Source organism: Oryza glaberrima, chromosome 12, assembly GCF_000147395.1.
Source record: "Oryza glaberrima chromosome 12, OglaRS2, whole genome shotgun sequence".
Taxonomy (NCBI): Eukaryota; Viridiplantae; Streptophyta; class Magnoliopsida; order Poales; family Poaceae; genus Oryza; species Oryza glaberrima.
Genome location: NC_068337.1, coordinates 11,149,636 through 11,170,711, shown reverse-complemented (window position 1 = coordinate 11,170,711; position 21,076 = coordinate 11,149,636). Strand labels below are relative to the sequence as shown.

Below are 21,076 nucleotides of genomic sequence, written 5' to 3'. Positions count from 1 at the left end.
GGTAACCCTATCCCATTTTTTTTTCTGCGGGGACTATCCCAAATTCTTGTTTTCTCATCTCTGAAACCTAATCTTAGTTATTTAGGGTTCTGAAATCTGAAATATGCACTTTTCAATTTATTCAGACTTCTGTTACATGGCCTGATGCCTGATGGGCGTGAACGAGGAGGAGGATTGAATCATATATTCATAATTTTTTTTCTTCCCAACATAACGGATGGTAAGAAATTAGTGGTTTTGCTAAGAGTGGCTGCTTATGCATTTGTTGTCTATATTGTGTAATTGTGTTCCTGATCAATCTTGTTCTATAACTATTTAATAGGCATGCAAACTATGATGGATTGATTCTTGAAAACAAAAATACCCCCCATGGTGATAATGAGAATCGTGGTGGAGTAAATTCTACGGAATCGTATTGGTGATCAATTTATGAATGATTGTATCATTTGTTTCGTCGAGCCGGAAATGCTAGCTTCAATTCCAAATAATGATGTGGTTGTTGGCTTTCACAAGATGGAGAATAGGAGCCGTAGACAAAATTTGTAACATGTAAGAGGTAACCACTACAGCAACAGACTTTATTTTATCATAATATGTCACTGTTAATTTAGCTCTATCTTATGCATAGTCTTAGGTCATTGCAAGCTATAGATCTACTGTTAGTATCATTAGTTAGTAGACCCCGGTGACCATTTTTCCTGGCTTCGCCCCTGCTACGTTCTATATATTCCCGTTCGCAATATCCTTGCCCGTGACAAATCTATAATTTCTGTTTACTTTGGATAAACTATAAGAATTATTCCTGTGAATCGTCATCGCCATATAGGGCAAATAATTTCAAATGTCCCAAAGACAGCATACTAGAATGTTTGTGTGTCAAAAAGCAGGTTTTCCATGCAGTATGGTACATTAACACTGGACCATGTAGAATACCGCTCTTCAAGGCTTGGTAGCATATGTATCCAATTATCCATACTGAATTATGACATAATATCTGTTAGATGTAAATGGATTGTGTGGCCTGATATCTGTTAATTGTAAATGGAGGAAGGTGGCATACTGCAATGATATATTTATTACATAGGTTTGATCCATGAATTATGATTCAGTTTCAGGAATAGTTGTCCAAAGTTTGGAGATATATTGAATGTATGCAGATTTGGAAATTATACATTCTCATTAGTTCCAGTACTCTATCAAATTAGACTCAACTGCATGTTGTATTTTTTTTTATTTCTTCATTGAAGTTTTTCATGTGCAAAATGTTAGACCAAAGCAAGGTATATAGTAAGAAATGTGTATGATTACTACTATGATAGTGCAGTGGCAAGCGGTGTGTGGTTTCAACCCCGAGGTCCCGTGTTCAATCCCCAATGTGCTCACAATTTATTCTTAAAAATGTTTGGAGAGACGTCTCTCCCTCCAAATCTCCTTTTTTTTATGATTACTACTATGAAATTTAATAATTTACTAACAAATGTGGATTTTTCCCTATATACAGTAGATTTTTGGGGCACAATTATTTTTCCACCAGCACGATGAGCATGTCTATATGCCCTATATTTTTATTATAAAGTGGGAAAAAAAAAGGAATCCTCTGTGCAGAGCTCAAATGAATTTTTCATGTGCGAAACTCTGAATTACGATTCATGTCAGGCACGTTTTTTGGTGTGCTACTATGAAATTTAATAATTTGCTAACAAATGTGGATTTTTTTCCCTATATACAGTAGATTTTTGGGGTACAATTATTTTTCCACCAGCACGATGAGCATGTCTATATGCCCTATATTTTTATTATAAAGTGAGAAAAAAAGGAATCCTCTGTGCAGAGCTCAAATGGATTTTTCATGTGCGAAACTCTGAATTACTATTCATGTCAGGCACGTTTTTTGGTGTGCTTGTGGTAAAATAGTCTATTTTAGGATAATGTCATGCGTCTATTTTATTTTTTGCCACATGTTTGATAAAATAGTTTGATTTTTATTACTCTACTTCTAACCATTTACCTGCTTGAACAATAATTGGGCCAAAACCGGTGGAAATTATGTTGACTTTTCAGGGCGTAAATTAAAAGATGTGCTTGGATGGGCAGTAACACATTAAAATTGCGGGCGGTTTCAACCCATTCTGACGAAAAAAATATTGTGGCCTCAAGAGGCCACATTTCAAATGATACGGTTGGGCCGATAACTCGAGCGAGTCGATTCTATCCGCCTCTCCTCAGTATTGACCATAGAAAAATAGTTTTTTTTTTTTTGCTAACATCAAATTTTAAAAGTTATTGAAGACAAATAGAATTGCACCGTAGCGTTTAGCACGGGCATATTACTAGTTAGTATATGATTAGTTAAGTATTAGCTACTTTTGAAAAAATGAGTTAATATGATTTTTAAAAGCAACTAGGAAGGTAGCCCGCGTATTCGCGTGGACATGCATATTAGATTGCGTTAGAAACTTATAAGAACATATAACACCAATTGGATTATTCGTGTTGTAGTTCAAAAATATGATTTCCAAAGAAATTCTTCATGGTATTGCTTAAATAACGTTTTTCCAATCTATTTTGTTATCATTGTATTGTACAAAAATTAATTTGCCCCTATAAGAAATTATCTATAATTCGCTTAATCATCTTTAATAGATGATAGGTTTAGCTTGTTTTAGGAACATATTTCACAAATTAAGTGTAAATTAAAAGTAAGGTGTTTTCCTTTTTATAATTTAAGGGCTCTATTTTTTTAAAAAAAAACTTCCAACACAATAAAGCTACTCTAATTGGTTCACATTGACGCTACTTGTTTCATACTTACGACATGTTTGTAATCTATTAAAACGCCATGTAGCGACTTAGGAGCGTTTACAGGATTGCCACATGGAGGTATGAGAGCGTTTGTAGGATGTTTAATGGATTTTTAATATATATAGATTTTTCTATAACTTTTTTTAAAAAACACACCATTTAGTAGTTTGAAAAATATGCATGCGGAAAAAGAGTAAACTGAGTTAGGAAAGTAGGGGTAGAACACAACTTTAAAGCTAATTTCGCAGAATCATTATGCAAACATCATAAACATCCACTTCTAGTAGTTTGGAAAGTATACATGCAGAAAAAGAGGAAGTGAGTTGGGAAAGTAGGGGAAGAACACAACCTTAGAACTAGTTCCGCATAATCATTGTGCAAACATCACAAACATCCACTTCTACTACTACAGAACTACACTTTTTAAGAGCTACTCCCTTTGTCCCAAAATATAAGTATTTTTAGTTACGAATCTAAATAAATATGTGTCTAAATTCGTAGCTAAAAGTTATTATATTTTGGAACGGATGTAGTAGTTACAAGGAACTAGTTGAAGCAACTTGTAACATGCACTAAGTTTCATCGAAATAGGAAATATAGAGACAATTATAACTTGATAATTTCGAGTGGCTTATCAGAATCTAGCAGAGACATGATAACTTGTTGTATAAAGTCAGATCATCCAGGTCTCTTTTCTATGAGTGTTCTGAGGGTGATAACTTTGACTGAGAATGCACCGAATCCGTTGAGAGGTTTACTGGTATATAATTAAAGCGCTCACACATTAGCTACCGAGGAAGATATTCCTATGCTCTATCTTATATCGATTGATTGGTTAAACTATTGCAATTGCCTCATTCATCCTATTATCATATTAACAAAGTACGGAGATTGAAAAAAAGATTAGCTACCTAGTTTTTTGGTCAGAACGAAATGCAGTCAACTCCGGTGAAACTCTCAGAAGTCGGTAACATAGCTATGTGTGGTTTTGTTCACTACTAGAAAAACCATTTTTCCAGGTGATGATATATTTTTTCCAAATGGATAGGCCTCTCGGAACCAAATGATCGCCTACGAAAATGTAAACGGGGGTTGAGACTGTCATCCGCCTACGAAAATAGATTTTTACAGGCGGATGATATAAGCTGCCATCTGCTGTAATCATTTTCATAGGCGGACTAGATAAGGCATCCGCTAATCGCAGGGCGGATGCCTTATGTTGTCCGCCTCCGAAAATCGTGCCTGCAACTCACCCTAAAATAATATCTAAGTCATCTTATCCTTTCCTCCACCATCATCCTCTCCATCACCATCATCCTCTCCACCACTCATTTCTCTCCACCATCCTTCTCTCTCTCGCGCACGGCTCAGAGGGCAAGGGTGGCGTCGGCTTCGAGGAGGAGTGGCTGGGGGAGGGGCGCCGTTGACGGTGGCTCCGACGAACAGTGGCGACGGCGACGGCGACGGCACAGCCAGTGGGGGGAGGGCGGCAGCGGGTGAGTGGTGTTTTTTTTGTTCGCCGATAACATTTTCATAGGCGGGTGGCTATAGCGCATGCGAAGATGGAGATGCCGCCTGCGAAAATCATTTTTGCAGGCGGGGCAAATGTCCGCCTGCAAAAATCATGTATTTTCACAGGCCTTGAAGTGCGGGCGAAGTAGATGGCCGCCTGGAAAATTCGTTTTGGCCTGTTTATGTTTTTTCTAGTAGTGGTTGTGGGCTAAATTTCTGAATTTGCTGAATCTTTTGGGAGACCTGAACTTACTAGGGACATCATGCTTAAATTTTGGCAGAAACCAGATGACCCTAACCTGAAGGTTAACGCACTGATGGTGATTTTGATGATAACACCCGCTCAAGGTGGCTGGGGTTTTGTTGTTAGGGATACTAATGGCCAGGTGGTTGAAGCAGATGCTGGAATGGAAGCTTATCTCACGGCTCTTTTTTATGCTTCCGAAGTTGGCAGGGGCGTGTTACCTTAAGGTAGTGGCCTACAAAGCTCTATGCTTGGGGCGTTATTTAGAGAGGCTAAATATCTCGTATCAACATTTTATAGAAGTATAAAGGCTTCACTACTAAAGAACTGATCTTTGATCGGATGCCAAAAATCATATTTTTAGCCACGATTCAATAGCTGTTAGTTCATGTCAGGCTATATTTAGTCCAGGTTGGTGTTACCAACCTGGACTAAAGATGCCTCTAGGGTTAGTTTAAAAAGAAAGCATTGCCATCTAAGTTAGATGTGTGTAGTAGGTAGGATGGTAACGCACGTAAGAGCTGAGATGAGAGATCTTTAGTTCGAATTCTACATCCCACACATTTTTTTGACTTAATATGCATCTTTAGTCCCGATTATTTCAATCAGGACTAAAGATGGGCGGATTATGCATCCAAAAAACGGTTGCGAACCGGGACTAAAGTCCCTTTCTCCAGCAGTGCTTACTGTAATGCTAGATTATGTTTCAAAAGCTAGATCAGAGCAATAGGTTGCATCATATTTCGGGTCTTAGACGCCGCGTTTGCAATAATCTTGGATTTTCAGCATTGAGCCAATAATCTGGCTCAATAGTGTTAATGAAATTCTTGAAGAAAAAAAGTGGGACTGCCTATAACATTTACGGGAAAATTCCTCCTCATCTCGGTAAACTTTTGGACGATCTAGATCGCTTAAAGATTCATCCTCCTACAATCACCTTCCTTTCCTCTTCCCTATCCTCCTCCCGAGTCCTGACACATTGCTCCTCATGCTTAGTCGCTTGATGCTACTGCTCCCCTCCTAATGCGTCCACCCTGAACTCGTTGGCACTTGAAGGCACCAATGGTGTCACCGAGGTCCTCACTTCCCGCACCCGCCTCTCTTGTTCTCTAAGCTAAGGGATGCGGTGAGGTGTTCTACCATTATGGTTTATTCTCATTTTTGACGGTTCACTACCACTTTCATCTTCTAACTCCTTATGTCACACCTACGTTTCTTTGGCAAAAATCTAAATTAAGAGGCCTCTCATTTTAGTGCTATCAAGAGACTTATTAGATGTTTGTCTGAATATTTTAGCTATAGGGACTAGTCCATCAAGCAAGTAGAAAATATATTCATACTACTTATGCTTCAAATAAAATTTTCTCTTAAAATACTCATTTGATCTATGATCCAATTACATCATTGTGTTCGTAACAACTAAATCTTTATAACAAGATTTCACATTATTATGTTTTGATTAAAAATTACAAATTACTTTTATAGCCGGAGCAGCGGGAGAGGGGGGAAGGGGATGCGGACGACGACATGGAGGCGACGAGGCGAAGTGGAAGGACATGGAGGTGACGTGGCGAAGTGGAAGGGAGTGGTGGACGCTCCAACGCCCCCCACTGCCACTCCGGCCCTCGCCCGCATGCTGCCTCCCTATGGGAAGAGAAAGGGGGAGAGAAAGAGAGAGAAGGGAGAGAGAGAGGGGAGAGGAAGAAAGGAAGGAGAGAGGATGACATGTGGACCCCACATGTGCGGGTTCCACAATTTTTTTTGGTGTGAATGACAAATGGGTTCCACATATCTATACTTTCTATATAGTTGGTACCCACTAAAATTATTAGAAGCTAAAGCTCAACATGCAAGCATGCAACATCATCACCTACTAGGAATTACTATTCTAGCCCATTTAAAATCCCATGCAAGTATGCCACTTCTTCACTCACTAGCAATTCCTATTCTAGCCTATTTAAAACCCATGTAAGCATGACACATCATCTACAATACTATATTATAGAGATCAACAAGTATGTGTCAAATTATCTTCCTCACATTATTTTCTCAACATTTCAACTTTCATCATTTCGACAATATTTAAATATACTCATCAATGAATCCTGCAGCAAAGCGCGGGGTATTACCTAGTATTTTTTTAATTCTAATACCACCTAAGCACCACATCAACGCCACATGTAACAAAGACCAGATGAACACCGTCACGTAGACGCCATGTTAGCGAAACCGCCCTCCAAAATCACCGAGGGTCAATTTGCACCAGTTTTAATAGTTGAGGAATTGAGATATCCAGTATCGTGGTTTAGGGACATGAACCATATTCGGCTACTAGTTAAGGGAGACAAAGTGAACTTATTCCTCGCAGCCGTTCATCCACTCTATTCAAGCGGCCCATCTCAGCCGCGGAATCGAGCCCCGCACGTATGAGTATATAAACCCACCCCTCGCCCTAGATAGGGTTCCACCCGCGCCGCGCCCCACCCAAGACGAGAGCGAGCGAGGCAGTGCCGCCGCCGCCGCCACTGACGCCGCCCGAGCACCACCGGAGCAGGAGCAGCGTCAGCCATGGCCGTCGGCAAGAACAAGCGGATCTCGAAGGGGAAGAAGGGATCCAAGAAGAAGACGTGAGTTTACCTCTCCCCCCCACCCTCCTCGTCCGTCCTTCTTCCTTTCGCTCTTGGTTGCCATGGCGCATGGGTGTTGATGTGGCTTCCTGCTCGTTCGTTTTTCTTGCAGCGTCGATCCTTTTGCGAAGAAGGATTGGTATGATATCAAGGCCCCGTCGGTGTTCAACGTGAGAAACGTCGGGAAGACGCTCGTGTCCAGGACACAGGGCACAAAGGTATCAGCCTGCTCGCTTGCTTGTGCTTGGGTGGTCTCTGTTCTGTACTGCACTAAGGATTTGTTGCTTAGTCGTTCCTGCGTGATGTTCCCTCGCACAGGCCATGTCATTGATTTGGCAAGTTTCTATCTTTGTTGTGCTTGAGCACGGCATATGTAGGATTGATTTGTGTTTGATGTACTTGTAGTATGGGCTGGGAGAACATACAGATATCTAGAAGATGCATGTTACTTTTCCTGTTCGATTGTTGTTTATGTGCTACTCCCTCTGTTCCAAATTATAGGGAAAATTGGTTCCACGCCACTGAAAGTTCTCCAGTTTTGCTTTATACCACTGAAAGTTGCTGGTGCACTTTAATACCACCCAAAGTTTACTCCGTTAGCTTTTATACCATTTCCTTCTGAGTTCGAGTTTCTTCCGTTAAGCATATCTAAAATGCCCTTGTTTCTGGTCAACAAGATCAAGCACAACCAATCCATCCATGGCGTTGGCCTGTTCATCTGTTCGTCGCCGCGCACGATGCAACCAGGGCAAAGGGCAAGCTGCTGTATGTGCGTGTGCCGAACGGCCGAAGGCGTGCTGCTCCACGCCTCCCGTCGGAGCTGCTCGTCGTCCCCAGTCTGGGGACACCCCAGCCACCGTGTGCGCATAAGCTGTGCAGCTATGCCTCCTGCCCGAGCTGCTGGTCCTTCCTGGCCGCCGAAGCTGTGCAGCCGCTCGTCGTCCCCGGCCACCGCGTGCCAAAGCCGTGCAGCTCCGTGCCTCCTGCCGGTGCTGCTCGTCGTCCCTGGGTGAAGGTGTGCAGCAACGCGCCTCTCCCGCCGCCTCCGCTTGCCCGTGCTTCTCAAGCGCAATGCCCGACTGTCCACGAATAAAAACTGGATGCAGAACATTGGATGTATAGAGCAGGGCAATATGGTCATATACCTCCATATTCTAGCAAAAAAATAAAAAGAAAAACCAATATCTAACAGTAGGTACACAGATGTGGTATAAAAGCTAACGGAGCAAACTTTGGGTGGTATTTAAGTGCACCAGTAACTTTCAGTGGTACAGAGCAAAACTGGAGAACTTTCGATGGCGTGAAACCAATTTTGTCCAAATTATTATAAGGCCTATATTTTTTTACACGGTATTCAATAACATACTTTGACCAGTATTTTATTTCCTTCTATAATCCCAACAAATATGAAATTAGCATCACATGAAAGTACTTCAAAATATGAATCTAGTGATATAACATGCATAATACTTAGTATAGATATAGTTAGTATGATTATTAGTCAAATGCTACCGAGTTTGATTTTCCTTTAAAAAGGGGACGCCCTATAATTTGGGATGGGAGGGAGTATTTAAAAACAATACGGCTATGTTACGTCATCTATTCCATACTGGTGACACAAGAACAGTTTGATGTTATTAGCTGAGATTAACAGTTGGACTAACATGACCTTGCATTTCTTCTGTTCTGTGGCAAAACAATAGGATATGCATGTAGACTATCGAGTCCTATATGCACTAACAAAAGGAATTAAGAAAAAGAATACTCATGCATGAATCCTGTTGAAGCTACACAAAACCAATCTGACAAGCATTTGACCTTTGCATCTAAGTAAAAATTTGAATCTTGTATGCATGTTTCTGTCCTATATGCTTCTCACAGATGGTACATACATATTCCACAATAGGCTGGAAGATTTAACTGTAGATTCAGAGATAAATGATTTTTCTTTTTCAGATTAATGTGAAAATGTCTAGCTCTTTATACCTCATAGAATTAAGATGGAGGCTTCTACAGGGCCTCTAATTAGCATAAAGAAATAATTTTGGTTCAAGATGATGATGCTAGTTCAGATGAACTTGGTAATACAGTTGACAAACTATTATTGTTGAATTGCAGAAAACACTACTTTTTTTTATCTTGGGTCCAATGCTCTCTACTTCCACATATTTGAACTACAGTAATGTACAGTTTAGTGTTTCCTTAATTTTTTTTCTGTTTATGCTGATACGCTATTCTGTTTTAGTAATCCATAGTCCTACAAAAAGTAACACTAGTGTTGTTAGTGGTTAATGTGTTCTTTTAAGTCTTCTTTGTTCCTCCACTGCATTGGATGCACTCCTGACTTAGGTTTGGTGCAGCATTATGTAGGAATACATGTCGTTCTTAGTGGATCTCTGAATGTTATAGTTCAATAGCAGTTGTTCCTTTATTTGTCTGTTTATCTGTGTTTACATATTTGGTCATCAGCAACATAATCTTAGATATCGTTTGATGACATTTGATATTTCCTTCATTTTAGATTGCTTCAGAGGGCCTCAAGCACCGTGTGTTTGAGGTCTCCTTGGCTGATCTTCAGAACGATGAGGATCAGGCGTACCGTAAGATCAGACTACGTGCCGAGGATGTGCAGGGGAAAAATGTTCTTACAAACTTCTGGGTAATGCTTCTCTTACTGTGCAAAATTACTTCTCCAGGTTGTAATTTTTGTTGTTAACCAGTTGTATTGTAGGGCATGAGTTTCACGACCGACAAGCTCAGATCATTGGTCAAGAAATGGCAGACGCTAATAGAGGCTCATGTGGATGTAAAGACCACTGATAACTACATGCTGCGTCTCTTCTGCATTGGCTTCACCAAGAGGAGGCCAAATCAAGTCAAACGGACATGCTATGCTCAAGCAAGCCAGATTCGACAGGTAATTTCAATCGATGTATAGTTATTTTTTCTTTATCAAATTCAATTGATGTATAGTTGTTCTGCTATTGTTGAGCTGCTTGTTTATCGTGTTTGATTGTAATCTGTGCAGATCCGTCGCAAGATGGTGGAGATCATGGTGAACCAGGCATCATCCTGTGATCTCAAGGAGCTGGTGTCAAAATTCATTCCTGAGGTGATTGGGAAGGAAATCGAGAAGGCCACATCAAGCATCTTCCCGCTTCAGAATGTGTTTGTGCGCAAAGTCAAGATCCTCAAGGCCCCAAAATTTGACCTGGGCAAGCTTATGGAGGTGACTGTTACAATCTAATCCATTTTCATTTGACCTTGTATGACATGAATCAGCATTGTAATGTGGCTTGTGTCATGTTCCAGGTTCATGGAGATTACAAGGAGGACGTTGGGACGAAGCTCGAGAGGCCTGCAGAAGATGAGGTCGTGGTAGGACAGGAGGTCACTGCCGAGTAGATTTTCACTTATTTTACTGCTATTTTATTCAGACAATATATATATGTATCGCCTATCAAGGTTTTTGATCACGAGCAGCAGGCTCGGTTTTTGTGGCTAATTTCCTGAATACTTTCTTGAGATTACTAGCCAGCATCGTTTTTGTTTTCTGGATGGAAGTTTATTTGTCTAAAGTTTGTGCTTTCCTTCTTTTTTTTGCAACCTGACAAGTCAAGACTGATAAAGAAGAAAGTTCTTTAACTGATCTCTAATGCTTTGGACCTTTATGCGGTTGTCAGTTTTGGTGGTGTGTAATTGTGCTACTATTTTTAGTTTTTTGTTTTGTGGTGGCCGCAAAAACTCTGGTTATGGCTATATGCCTAACCCAGGTTCGTTTGTATGCATTCGCTTGCTTGCCATATTCTGTAGCCTGTATCAATCTCATTGGAAATTTTTTGATTCAGTGGAAGAAGTTATATACAGATTATGTGGGTTGTCTCGTGAGATTTCTGTATTTTCATTTAGAAGCATGCTTTGGGTCCTAATGTTTGGCTGCTCAAAAGAGGAGATCGAATATGAGGCTTAATTTTTTTTCCACTAACACGAGAAAACAGCTTCATGTTGAAGGCATTACCATATCATACATACCAGATGCACTGTATGCAACTTCATCTTTCTAATCCGCCTGTATTCCAGCCAACAACATTTCTAGATGGCTGGCCAAGAGCCCAAGACTAACATGATTTCTAGGTTGGTAAGTAACCTGGTATTGACAACGCACCCATCAGACGAAGGATTCGACTTTTCATTTCTTGATTTCTTGAAGGACTAGCTTTCTTGTAAGTATGAAGAACAAAATTTGCTTCGAGCCAATGTTGTCCAGGCGTTGCTTGATGCCTCGATGACTCTTACCCTCTCTGGCTCTCTACATATGTTACGAGTTGGCAATGAGTCCCCTTTTAGGAAAGAGACTGAAGCATCATTGGCATTTTAGTACCATCTGCTGATCTGCACCACCAACTTCGTGTGTTCGCCTAGGTAGGTAGATGTTTGGTTGATGTACCATGCTATTTTTTGATTCTTAAAATGTAGGAACATGAAAAATGCAGAAATGAAATGCCCTAAACAGCTAAATCCCATAAATCTTATGACACACCTCAAATCCAATTCCTATGGATTGGAAAAACACATAAGAACTACGAGAATAGCCGTTTGGATAGAGTGACACAGGAATTAAAAGAGAGGTGAACACAAAGAATTTTTTCCATAGGATGAATCTCATTTTAGAATTCCTCCTTGTTTTGAACCAATCCAAAGAAATTTCATAGGTTTTTTTTAGCTGTTCCCATCATCCAAATGACCCCATAGGAAAATTTTCTATTGGATTGAATTCCTGTAAATTCTTTAAAAATCCTTTGTTCTATAGGAGCCCTCAATAAAGTTTTGTGGCATTCTTTTAAAAAAATAAATGGTATAATTAATCTCAACTTGCTGCTGCTGCAGCAGCAGCAGCAGCGAAGTATAATTAATCAAAGTTCTGTGGTTATATAGTATTTGCAGAGTTTGATTTTGGTAGTTTGTTAGAGATTCTCTTCGTGACAGGCTTAAATCCTGGGCAGTGTGGCCATGCAACAATGCGGTTATGAATTGGACACCCGTACATTTTATCAACCATGTTAACTATGGACAACACAACTATGTTTGAGACCTTTGCGCTGTATTTTTTTCGGTATGCTATGTTTGAGACCTTTGCACTCTATTTTTTTTCCGCATGAATTTAAAAAGCGTATACCTACGTAATATCTTGATATGGATTTGGTTTTCCGCACGCTTTTTACTGTTTTCCATGAGTGATGTATTAATTATGATAACATAAAGTCACCCTTAAACGTATAATTTTATTACAATACTGTATGATTTTTTATTTTCAAGATATGCCGGCTTAGTCCATTAAAGATGTATATCTTAGAAACATATACGGTATGCGTATATGTGTTTAAGGGGTGAGTATGTGTGTTATGATTGTTCGTGTTTGTAGCATATTTCTAAAATAATACACCCATTTTTCAATAATCAAATAATATAAAAATAAGATCACACGACTAAAACATTTGACCGTTTAAATTTTCTGGAGAAGATGGGACGTCCGATTTGAAGTTTCTTCCATTTTCGTCACTTCCCAAATCCCCCGAAAAAAAAATCTCCAGCTGCCAAGGTCCTCCGTCACTCGATCGCATGACTCGCGTCTCGTCGCCCCTTCCTTCCGCTCTAGAGTTGGGCTGTGTTTAGTTCTACACCAAAACTAGAAATTTGAAGAAATTGGAATGATATGATAGAAAAGTTGAAAGTTTGTGGGTAGGAAAGTTAGAATCTACACAGGGCCTTGGTTGTGTTGTGTGCTCGTCATTTGGTTAACGGTACGTGCAAGGGCAGTAGCAGGCTAGCTGCAGCAGCAGCAGCGTGGCCGGTCGCGAGGCAGGCACACACAACCCACATCAAACACGGCGGCCACCTGCTGCCGCACAAGACCACAAAGCCCCCAACCACGACACCACACCACATCCCCGCCGCACACCGCCAGTACAGGTGTCCGGTGGTGTCCCCTCCCTCCTCCGGTCAGCCATCCCCCCACGCACGCACCCGCCAACTACTTGACGGCTTGACGCCCGACCTTTCCCCCACAACGACCAACTACTTTGCAGCCTTGCAGGCAGCGCGAGGGAGGGAGGAGAGGCGGGGGCCATTGCCAGCCGCTCCAGCAACGGCGGGCGCCACCACAATCTCCCTGTCCCTGCAGGGGGTAGGGGGGGTTTGGATCACAGCGAGGATAATCGGAGGGTGTCGGGGCCTGATCCGTTTGCTGCCGAGATCTCACAAGAGCAGCGAGAAACACCCCATGGTGAGCCTCCTCACCTGATTCTTTTCAAATTGGCTGGTTGGTAGGTACTTGCTTGATTAGATTGGGTTTGGTTTAGTTTGGTTTAGCCTTTAATTTTGCTTCCTTGCTACTCTGGATCAACCTGCCATGGTGAGCTTCTTCTTCCCTCTCTCTTTCTCTCTCTCTCTTTTTTTTTCTTCCTTTCTTTTTGGATTTATTCTGTGAAGCAAGTGATTAGATTCTTGGGTAATTCTGTAGCCTTGGGACAAATCTACGGACGTGCTCCATGTTTTGCTGAATTATTGGTACTGGGTTGCTTCTGTTAGGTTTCTTGGTCCAAGTTTGCCTTTCTCACTGGGGAGCGGGTGGGCTGTCTGCATTGTTTAGCCCATGATATGATTCTTGATTTCACTTGCTTGTTTCTGAAAGATTTCTGTAATTGTCATGAGGCATTCAACATTTCTGAGTTGGCGCATCACTAATTTTGGGAATGAAATCTGGGGACAGTGAATACCGGACTAATGTGGAGAATTTCCCTTCTTAATTGCCCCAACTGTTTGTTTCCTGATTTGATATAGAGATAAGTTTGTGCATTGATTCATTCTTTGTGCCCTTGAACTGTTCCTTCAATTTATTGCAGCGATTATCAGTTGGAGCAGAAAGGTGCCAGCATGGGTTTGAGGAGCAAGCAGCCAAAAGCATTAGCTTTCCGCTGCTATGCGGCGAGCCACCGATCTCTAACTCTTGCAGTGTGGAGCCTTGCAGCACTGGTAGTAGTTGTGAATTTCCATCTTCTTATCATACATAAGGAGGATGAGAGCACCAGCACACATGAGATCAATCGGTCAATTGTAAGCGAGCTGGAGGAGGTTGAGGAGGAAAAGTTCCGGGTATCGCCTCCCCGGAGCCGGAGGAATCCCCGGGCTGTGCGGCGCAAGGGGGAGCAGAAGCCACCTTCTGTAGTGGATGAGTTCTTGGATGAGTCTTCTGCGGTGCACGACATGTTCTTTCCAGAACGCAACATGGCTATAGATCCAATCAATGGTGGGAATGACAGCATGTACTTCTACTACCCAGGGAGAGTTTGGCTTGACACTGATGGTAATCCAATCCAAGCTCATGGAGGAGGTGTACTGTACGATGAGAAAACCGAGACCTATTTCTGGTATGGGGAGAATAAGGATGGCAAAACATACAAAGCTCACAGCAAGGGAGCTGATCGGGTAGGTTGAAAATTTTCTTATGCTTTCCATATTTTGACATCATTTATGTGTGCAAGAGCTTTTGACATGAGTTAGGTAGGAGTAGTCACTTGGGTAGCACTTCTCACAGAACCTAAATCTAATACATGTAGTATGCATGTTTCTTTGGAGTAGTGTGTGCTAATGGATGGACCAAGTTTTCCTGCCCTTTTACATTCTGTTGGTGACACCCCATTGATAGTGGACATGTTACAATTATGTTATGTTGGGGAGGTACGGAAAAGCCTGGCTTGTGTCAAGGCAGGCCACTAGGAATTTAGTCTAATATACATAGATTGCAGAGATGAAAAGAATAGATAAAGAGCTTCAAAGTGACTTCAATAGTGCCATGGCATCTGATATTGTTAACTAACCAGCATGATTGGAAATTATGTCTCTGGGTTTTAGAAATGAGCAAAAGGGCTGGTTCTGAAAAATGGGTTTTTATCTGTTCAGTAAGGATTCCCTATGTAGTGCTTTACTTGGTTGTCCTGATATGCGGAGCACTGTCTCTAGATAGATAGGGAACAATCATCATTTTCTGTCTCAGGGTGTGTTTAGTTCACGCCAAAATTGGAAGTTTGGTTGAAATTGGAACGATGTGACGGAAAAGTTGGAAGTTTGTGTGTGTAGAAAAGTTTTGATGTGATGGAAAAGTTCGAAGTTTGAAGAAAAAGTTTGGAACTAAACTCGGCCTCAAGAGCAAAATGCACCATCCTGCAGAGACACGTAGTATTTCAGAGTCTAAGTGACATCTGTAGCGTGTCAGAGCTAGTGGTGTCAGAGTTAGTGACTGTCATTGTAATTAATTGTGATATTCTGTTATACTGTTCTGTATAGATTTCTGTGCGTCCCTATGTCATTCCTAACCATGATAACCTTTTCCAGGTTGACATTGTGGGAGTAAGTTGCTATTCATCAAAGGACCTGTGGACGTGGAGAAATGAAGGAGTTGTTCTCCGAGGTGAGAAAAAGAATGTGACACATGATCTCCATAAATCCAATGTCCTGGAGAGACCCAAAGTTATATATAATGATCGGACTGGCAAATATGTTATGTGGATGCACATAGATGATACAAATTACACCAAAGCATCAGTTGGTGTGGCCATCAGTGACTCTCCCACAGGCCCATTCAGTTACCTGTACAGCAAGCAGCCACATGACTGTGAAAGTAGAGACATGACCATCTTCAAGGATGACAATGGGAAGGCCTACCTGATATATTCTTCTGAGGACAACAGCGAGCTCCACATTGGTCAGTTAACTGATGACTACCTTGATGTAACTGATAATATGCGAAGGCTTCTCATTGCACAACATCGAGAAGCTCCTGCGCTTTTCAAGTATGAGGGCACCTACTACATGATAACCTCTGGTTGCACTGGCTGGGCACCAAACACTGCACTAGCTCATGCGGCGACAGCAATAATGGGACCTTGGGAGACGCTGGGAAATCCTTGTGTGGGAGGGAATGACATATTCAGATCAACAACATTCTTCTCCCAGAGTACATTTGTGTTGGCGATTCCAGGACTGTCAGGTTCATTCATCTTCATGGCTGATCGGTGGAGCCCATCCGAGCTGAGAGATTCGCGATATGTATGGCTGCCTTTGACAGTAGGTGGACTACCTGATGAGGCTGCAGATTACAGCTTCATGTTCCCTCTTTGGTCCCGGGTGTCGATTTACTGGCACAGACGGTGGCGGCTCCCTGAGGGGTGGAGGGACTCCTGAAATTTACTTGAGGACTGAAATTGGTATACAATTTATACATGGTGGTCATACTAGAGATACCATACCAAATTATTGACACGACACATTGGAGTGCACTGTATAGATCAGGTTTAGATCAGGTAGAGTTGTAAATGTGCAGTTTTTTTGGTCTGTTCTTAAATCACATATATGGTTGTGGGCTTGTGGCCTGTTGGGCGAGGTGTGGTGTTGATTATTTTTTCCTTTTACTGAGAATAATAATGTAGATGCAGAAATATCAAATATGGGTTTGTCTTGTGGTCTATCTGCTGCACAGGAACAATCACATTCTGAAAGCTCAAACGTCAGGTACTCACTCGCAAAATTGCTGCTTGTTTGTGGTACGATGAAGGGAGTCTGCAGCGGTCAGTTATACTTTTACCTTAAGCAACCATGTTTATGACCACGCGTATGTTCTTTCGCAAGTTTGGTTATAAGACAACCATGTATGTTCATCTTATCGTGAGCGTACTATGGGTTACTTATTTTTAAACTTCAATAGGATTAATCATTTTTATTATTTTAGTTGTATAAAAAACGCTGGGGGCATACTGACTGAATTATAAAAGTCAATACAAAGAAACAGTGTTAAAATCTTATGATGAGAAATAAATCTTGTACTATCATGTGGGTCACTTGATCAAGAGTACGTTGTGCATCAAGGAAGAGATTGACAAGCAACTAACTAGAGACAGGATTCATACGAGAGACATTGCACCACAATTGGTTACCTAATCCTACAAGTATAGGGTGAAAAAGGCAAAAAATAGAGGGTATGAGTGAATTTTACTGACCTCGTGGAGGTCTGTCCCAAGGACCCTTTAGGCCTTGTAAGTACTTATGTATTATGTATTAAGTGTATACTAGACATTGTATCGTAATTCTCTTATGTATTTACTTACAAGGCATAATACATAATACACTCAATCATATTTATTCTAACCCATGTTTAGACTATGATGAGTTAATTATAAATTGATTAATGATGTATAAACTATATTTTTGCGTCGCCGCTTTCTCTTCGGAAATATAAATATATACCCTTGGAAATGCTCATGGATAACATGCTATAGCATATCCGTGCACTTGCGGATTTACCTGTGACCGTAGCAAATACCAACATCGTCTAGGAGGCGGCAACCTCCAAAAGTAATAACAACCCGACTTAGAGATGATCAAGTATCACATTAGCTTAAACAATAATGCAATGCACTTGTCTTGAATCAAACTACTCTCAAACAATCACAACGAATTTGGTCAAAGAGTGAATGTATTGAGTATATGCAAGTGAATAATGTGCCAAGAGAGGCCCCTCGTTGCTGGTGGGGGAGTATTTATACCCCACCCATCAAAACTAGTCGTTGGAGCCAATACCCTAACTCTCAGATGCCTGCCAGTGAGACTGCCAAGGGGTGATCGGTCAGATTGGCCTCTAGGGCAACGCCTAGAAAACTAGCCGTTGTTGTGCATTGAATGCACGTGGGAATACTTGCCGGTCAGACTATTGGTGGCTCCAATCTGACTGGCCCCGGCTCGGTCAGACTGCCATCGGCTCTGGTGACTTTGGATCCCCAATGATGTGACCATGGCTACTACGGATACAACCATTGCTCACATCATGCATGAACAAGAAGACATCGAGATCAAGTACTCCAAGTGCTGGAATCCGATTCGACCACCTACTACACTGCTGACTTCAAACGGCCACCGAATCTGCATACGACCTCCGTTTTCAGCCCGTGAGTACTTGATGGAAAGCTCTCGGAGCCCTCTTTCTAACGGATCCAGCCTCTTCTCTGAATTCCATCTCGTGTGGCTGGAATCACAGGAACAAGGTGCTGCGTCACCTATAATGGGCCTATGGGCTTGTAACTTCATTTGGGACCTCGGCCCAGGTGGGGCCCATGTGGGGTGCGCCCCAAGCTGGTGGAGCACGATCCTAGGCACCCCTAGGTCGTCCTCCCACTCCTATATATAGCTAGTTACCCCTTCAGGGTTTCTCGGGTTTTGATTAATTGTAAGTTTAGCCATTGCTACTTCGCTTGCAGCGCGCGTGTCGGCTAGACCGTCCATCTGCTTGTTCTTCGGAACCCCAACTTATCATTTGTATTAAATTCCTATTTGCAATATCAGATTGCTTTTATCTTGTTCTTGCTTGTTTCTTCGATTTGCTTGCAGGAATAGGGTTGATCTGCACCGGCAAGATCAACAACCCACGGAGAGGTGTATCGATCGCTAAGGCGCAACACAACGTCTCGTACGGTTGTAGTCGGATCGTCAACGTTTCTCCTAAATCGTAGTTATCACAACTCACCGAAAGATCGGGCCAACAACAGCCTTGAGTGTCGAGAGGAACTCAGGGTTCATCAGGTGGTATCAGAGCTTTCGTTGCTCGGTGAATTTTTATCTTCCTATAACCAGAAAATAGCCATACAAAAAAAATTCGCATCATTTACCGAGCCATATTTGTGCCATTGCATTGTTCATTTCAGTTTTTGCTTTGTTGAGTTTGCGTTGCATCGTCTAGTCGTGTTGCTGGTCTTAGCGTTTAGTCCGTTTAGAGTTTCGAGTTCTGGTCATGTTTAGTACCACTGTCGCCGCCGCTGTCGTGTCTTTGTTATCGTCGGGACCTACAAAAACGGAATCGTCTTTCCGCCAAGGTTCCATTTTTCTAGTTTTCAGAAGCTTTTGTCGGTCGGTCTTGGAGTTGCTGAGTTGCATCAAGGGTTTGTCATCTGTATTTGGCCGTGCTTGTTTCTGTTGCGCGAGGAAGAGGAGAGAAAGAAAAGATAACAGATCGGTTTTTGGAGGAAGTTTTGTAGATTAGATCAATCAGGTTGGTTAGTTTCGATCTAAGGCCAAACTTTCCACTTGGGCCGAGTCTATTTCCTTCCCCACGCGTGAAGACCGGTTGGCGCCATCTCCTTTTGTCGCCCACTTTTTGAGTCCGACTCCCTCCCTCTCACGTCGGTTTCGCCTGTTCCGAGTTGTGTCAAACACCTTGGTGAATTTTTGTTTGGTGTCAGTTTCGAGATCCGTTTGGAAAAACGGAACCAGCATAAATTCAGCATTCCATTTTTGTATAATTTTTAATTTTGGTTTGGACTTTTACAGTTGAGTCCCTGTAATTTTTATATTTACAGCTGAAAAAAACCTTACAGTGAGGTCCTTGAGTCCGTTTTTGGTAAAAAAAAATAAAAAAAAGAAATAAAAAAAAGGTAGAAAGGTGCAGAAAAAAAAGAAGAAAAGAAAAGCCGCACCAAAAATAAAAAGAAAAAAAAGAAAAGAATAGAAAGAAAGAAAGAAGGAAAAGAGAAAAATCACTTGTATCCTTGAGTTTGCTTTCATATATCAGAGTGTGCTTGAGTTGTTTCTGGTGTTATCTTGTGGTATTGTTTGTGTCTAGGCTCGCGTCTCTAGTACGTTCTAGCCTAGGACCAGCACGGTACTTGACTTTGAACAATTATTCAACTTTGCATTCTTTGATTTGAGCATTTGCTATTCCTTTGCTACATATTTAAGCCTACCCAGAGCTCCACAGATTTGATTGCAGCCGTACAGCAAGTGTTTGCCAAGGCATCGATACATCCAACCTCCATTGGGGTGCTTGGTTGAGTCGGTGTATGTCACCATTCCACTTGCATTGGTAAGAACTTGTAAGAGCTCGATGTAAAGCTTGAGTGTGTGTGATTTGTGAGTTTCCACTACCTAGTAGTTGATAGGAACGTATATATTCTTGTATATGTTTCTTGTTTGCTACTAACTATGGCAGGGTTACACAAAGAGTTTGGAGCTGTTCGTGCTCAATGTGGACATTTTCACTTGCGACAACACATGGCAAGTGACCAGCATGACGCAAATAAGGTACATGATCATAATCTTGCAAGAGTGGAGTCTGTTTTGCCATCTTTTGATGGGAAGTATGATTCCGCTGCATACATTAATTGGGAGCTAGCAGTAGAAAAACAATTTGATGAGTATGATTTCTCTAATGCTCAAATGATTAAGGCTGCTAGTAATAAGTGTACCGGTTCTGCATCTTTTTGGTGGCATACTGTGGGAAATAAGCTTGAAACTTGGGATGAATGCAAAATACTAATGAGAAAAAGATTTGTGTTTTCATACTATAGACGTGCTCTCCTTGAGAAATTTGAACATCTAAAACAAGGTGACAAAACCGTTAGGGAGTACTTTCATGATTTTAAAATTTGTATCACTTATAGTGGTTTACAAGAATCTAATGAGAACACAATGACTAGATTTTTCAGAGGGCTTAATTCCAATATTCAGGCTGGGCTTGTTAATGTGACATATAATCATATAGGCCAATTGTTTATGCTTGCTTGCAATGTTGAGCGCAAAATTTTGGAGAACCCAACGGAGCAACAAGTTATGCGTGTGCCTCCTATCGCTGATGTTTTGCAGGAAGTTCAGAACAATCTCCAAAATGAGAAGAATGATATGTTTGAGATGTCACTTCCATCACTCGCGAATGAGGAGAAGGCTGATGCACCTACATTATCTGAAGAGGGCATAAAAGGTAAATTAAATGGTGCAGAAATTACTCAAGGTGAGTATGCTTCTGATGAATTACATTTTTCCACTTTCCATGTTGACCTAGAGCAAACTTTAG

General features: G+C 41.4%; 2 protein-coding genes across 3 annotated transcripts; both read left to right on the top strand.

Moving 5' to 3' along the window:
• The first annotated feature begins 7,025 nt into the window (after window positions 1-7,025).
• Window positions 7,026-10,722, top strand: LOC127757707 (40S ribosomal protein S3a-like). The gene is made up of 6 exons (XM_052283274.1): window positions 7,026-7,185; window positions 7,298-7,403; window positions 9,707-9,844; window positions 9,917-10,102; window positions 10,214-10,414; window positions 10,498-10,722. Exons 1-6 carry the CDS (start codon window positions 7,127-7,129, stop codon window positions 10,588-10,590), a joined length of 783 nt encoding a protein of 260 aa, XP_052139234.1. The 5' UTR covers window positions 7,026-7,126; the 3' UTR covers window positions 10,591-10,722.
• A 2,338-nt stretch (window positions 10,723-13,060) lies between these two features.
• Window positions 13,061-16,708, top strand: LOC127758150 (uncharacterized). Of its 2 annotated transcripts, none has more exons than XM_052283770.1 (3): window positions 13,061-13,468; window positions 14,088-14,670; window positions 15,577-16,708. In XM_052283770.1, the coding sequence occupies exons 2-3, from the start codon at window positions 14,119-14,121 to the stop codon at window positions 16,423-16,425; spliced, it is 1,401 nt and encodes a 466-aa protein (XP_052139730.1). In that variant the 5' UTR covers window positions 13,061-13,468; window positions 14,088-14,118; the 3' UTR covers window positions 16,426-16,708. The 2 variants fall into 2 exon arrangements, with proteins under 2 accessions (XP_052139730.1, XP_052139731.1); XM_052283771.1 differs by lacking the exon at window positions 13,061-13,468 and adding an exon at window positions 13,483-13,597.
• Window positions 16,709-21,076: the final 4,368 nt, after the last annotated feature.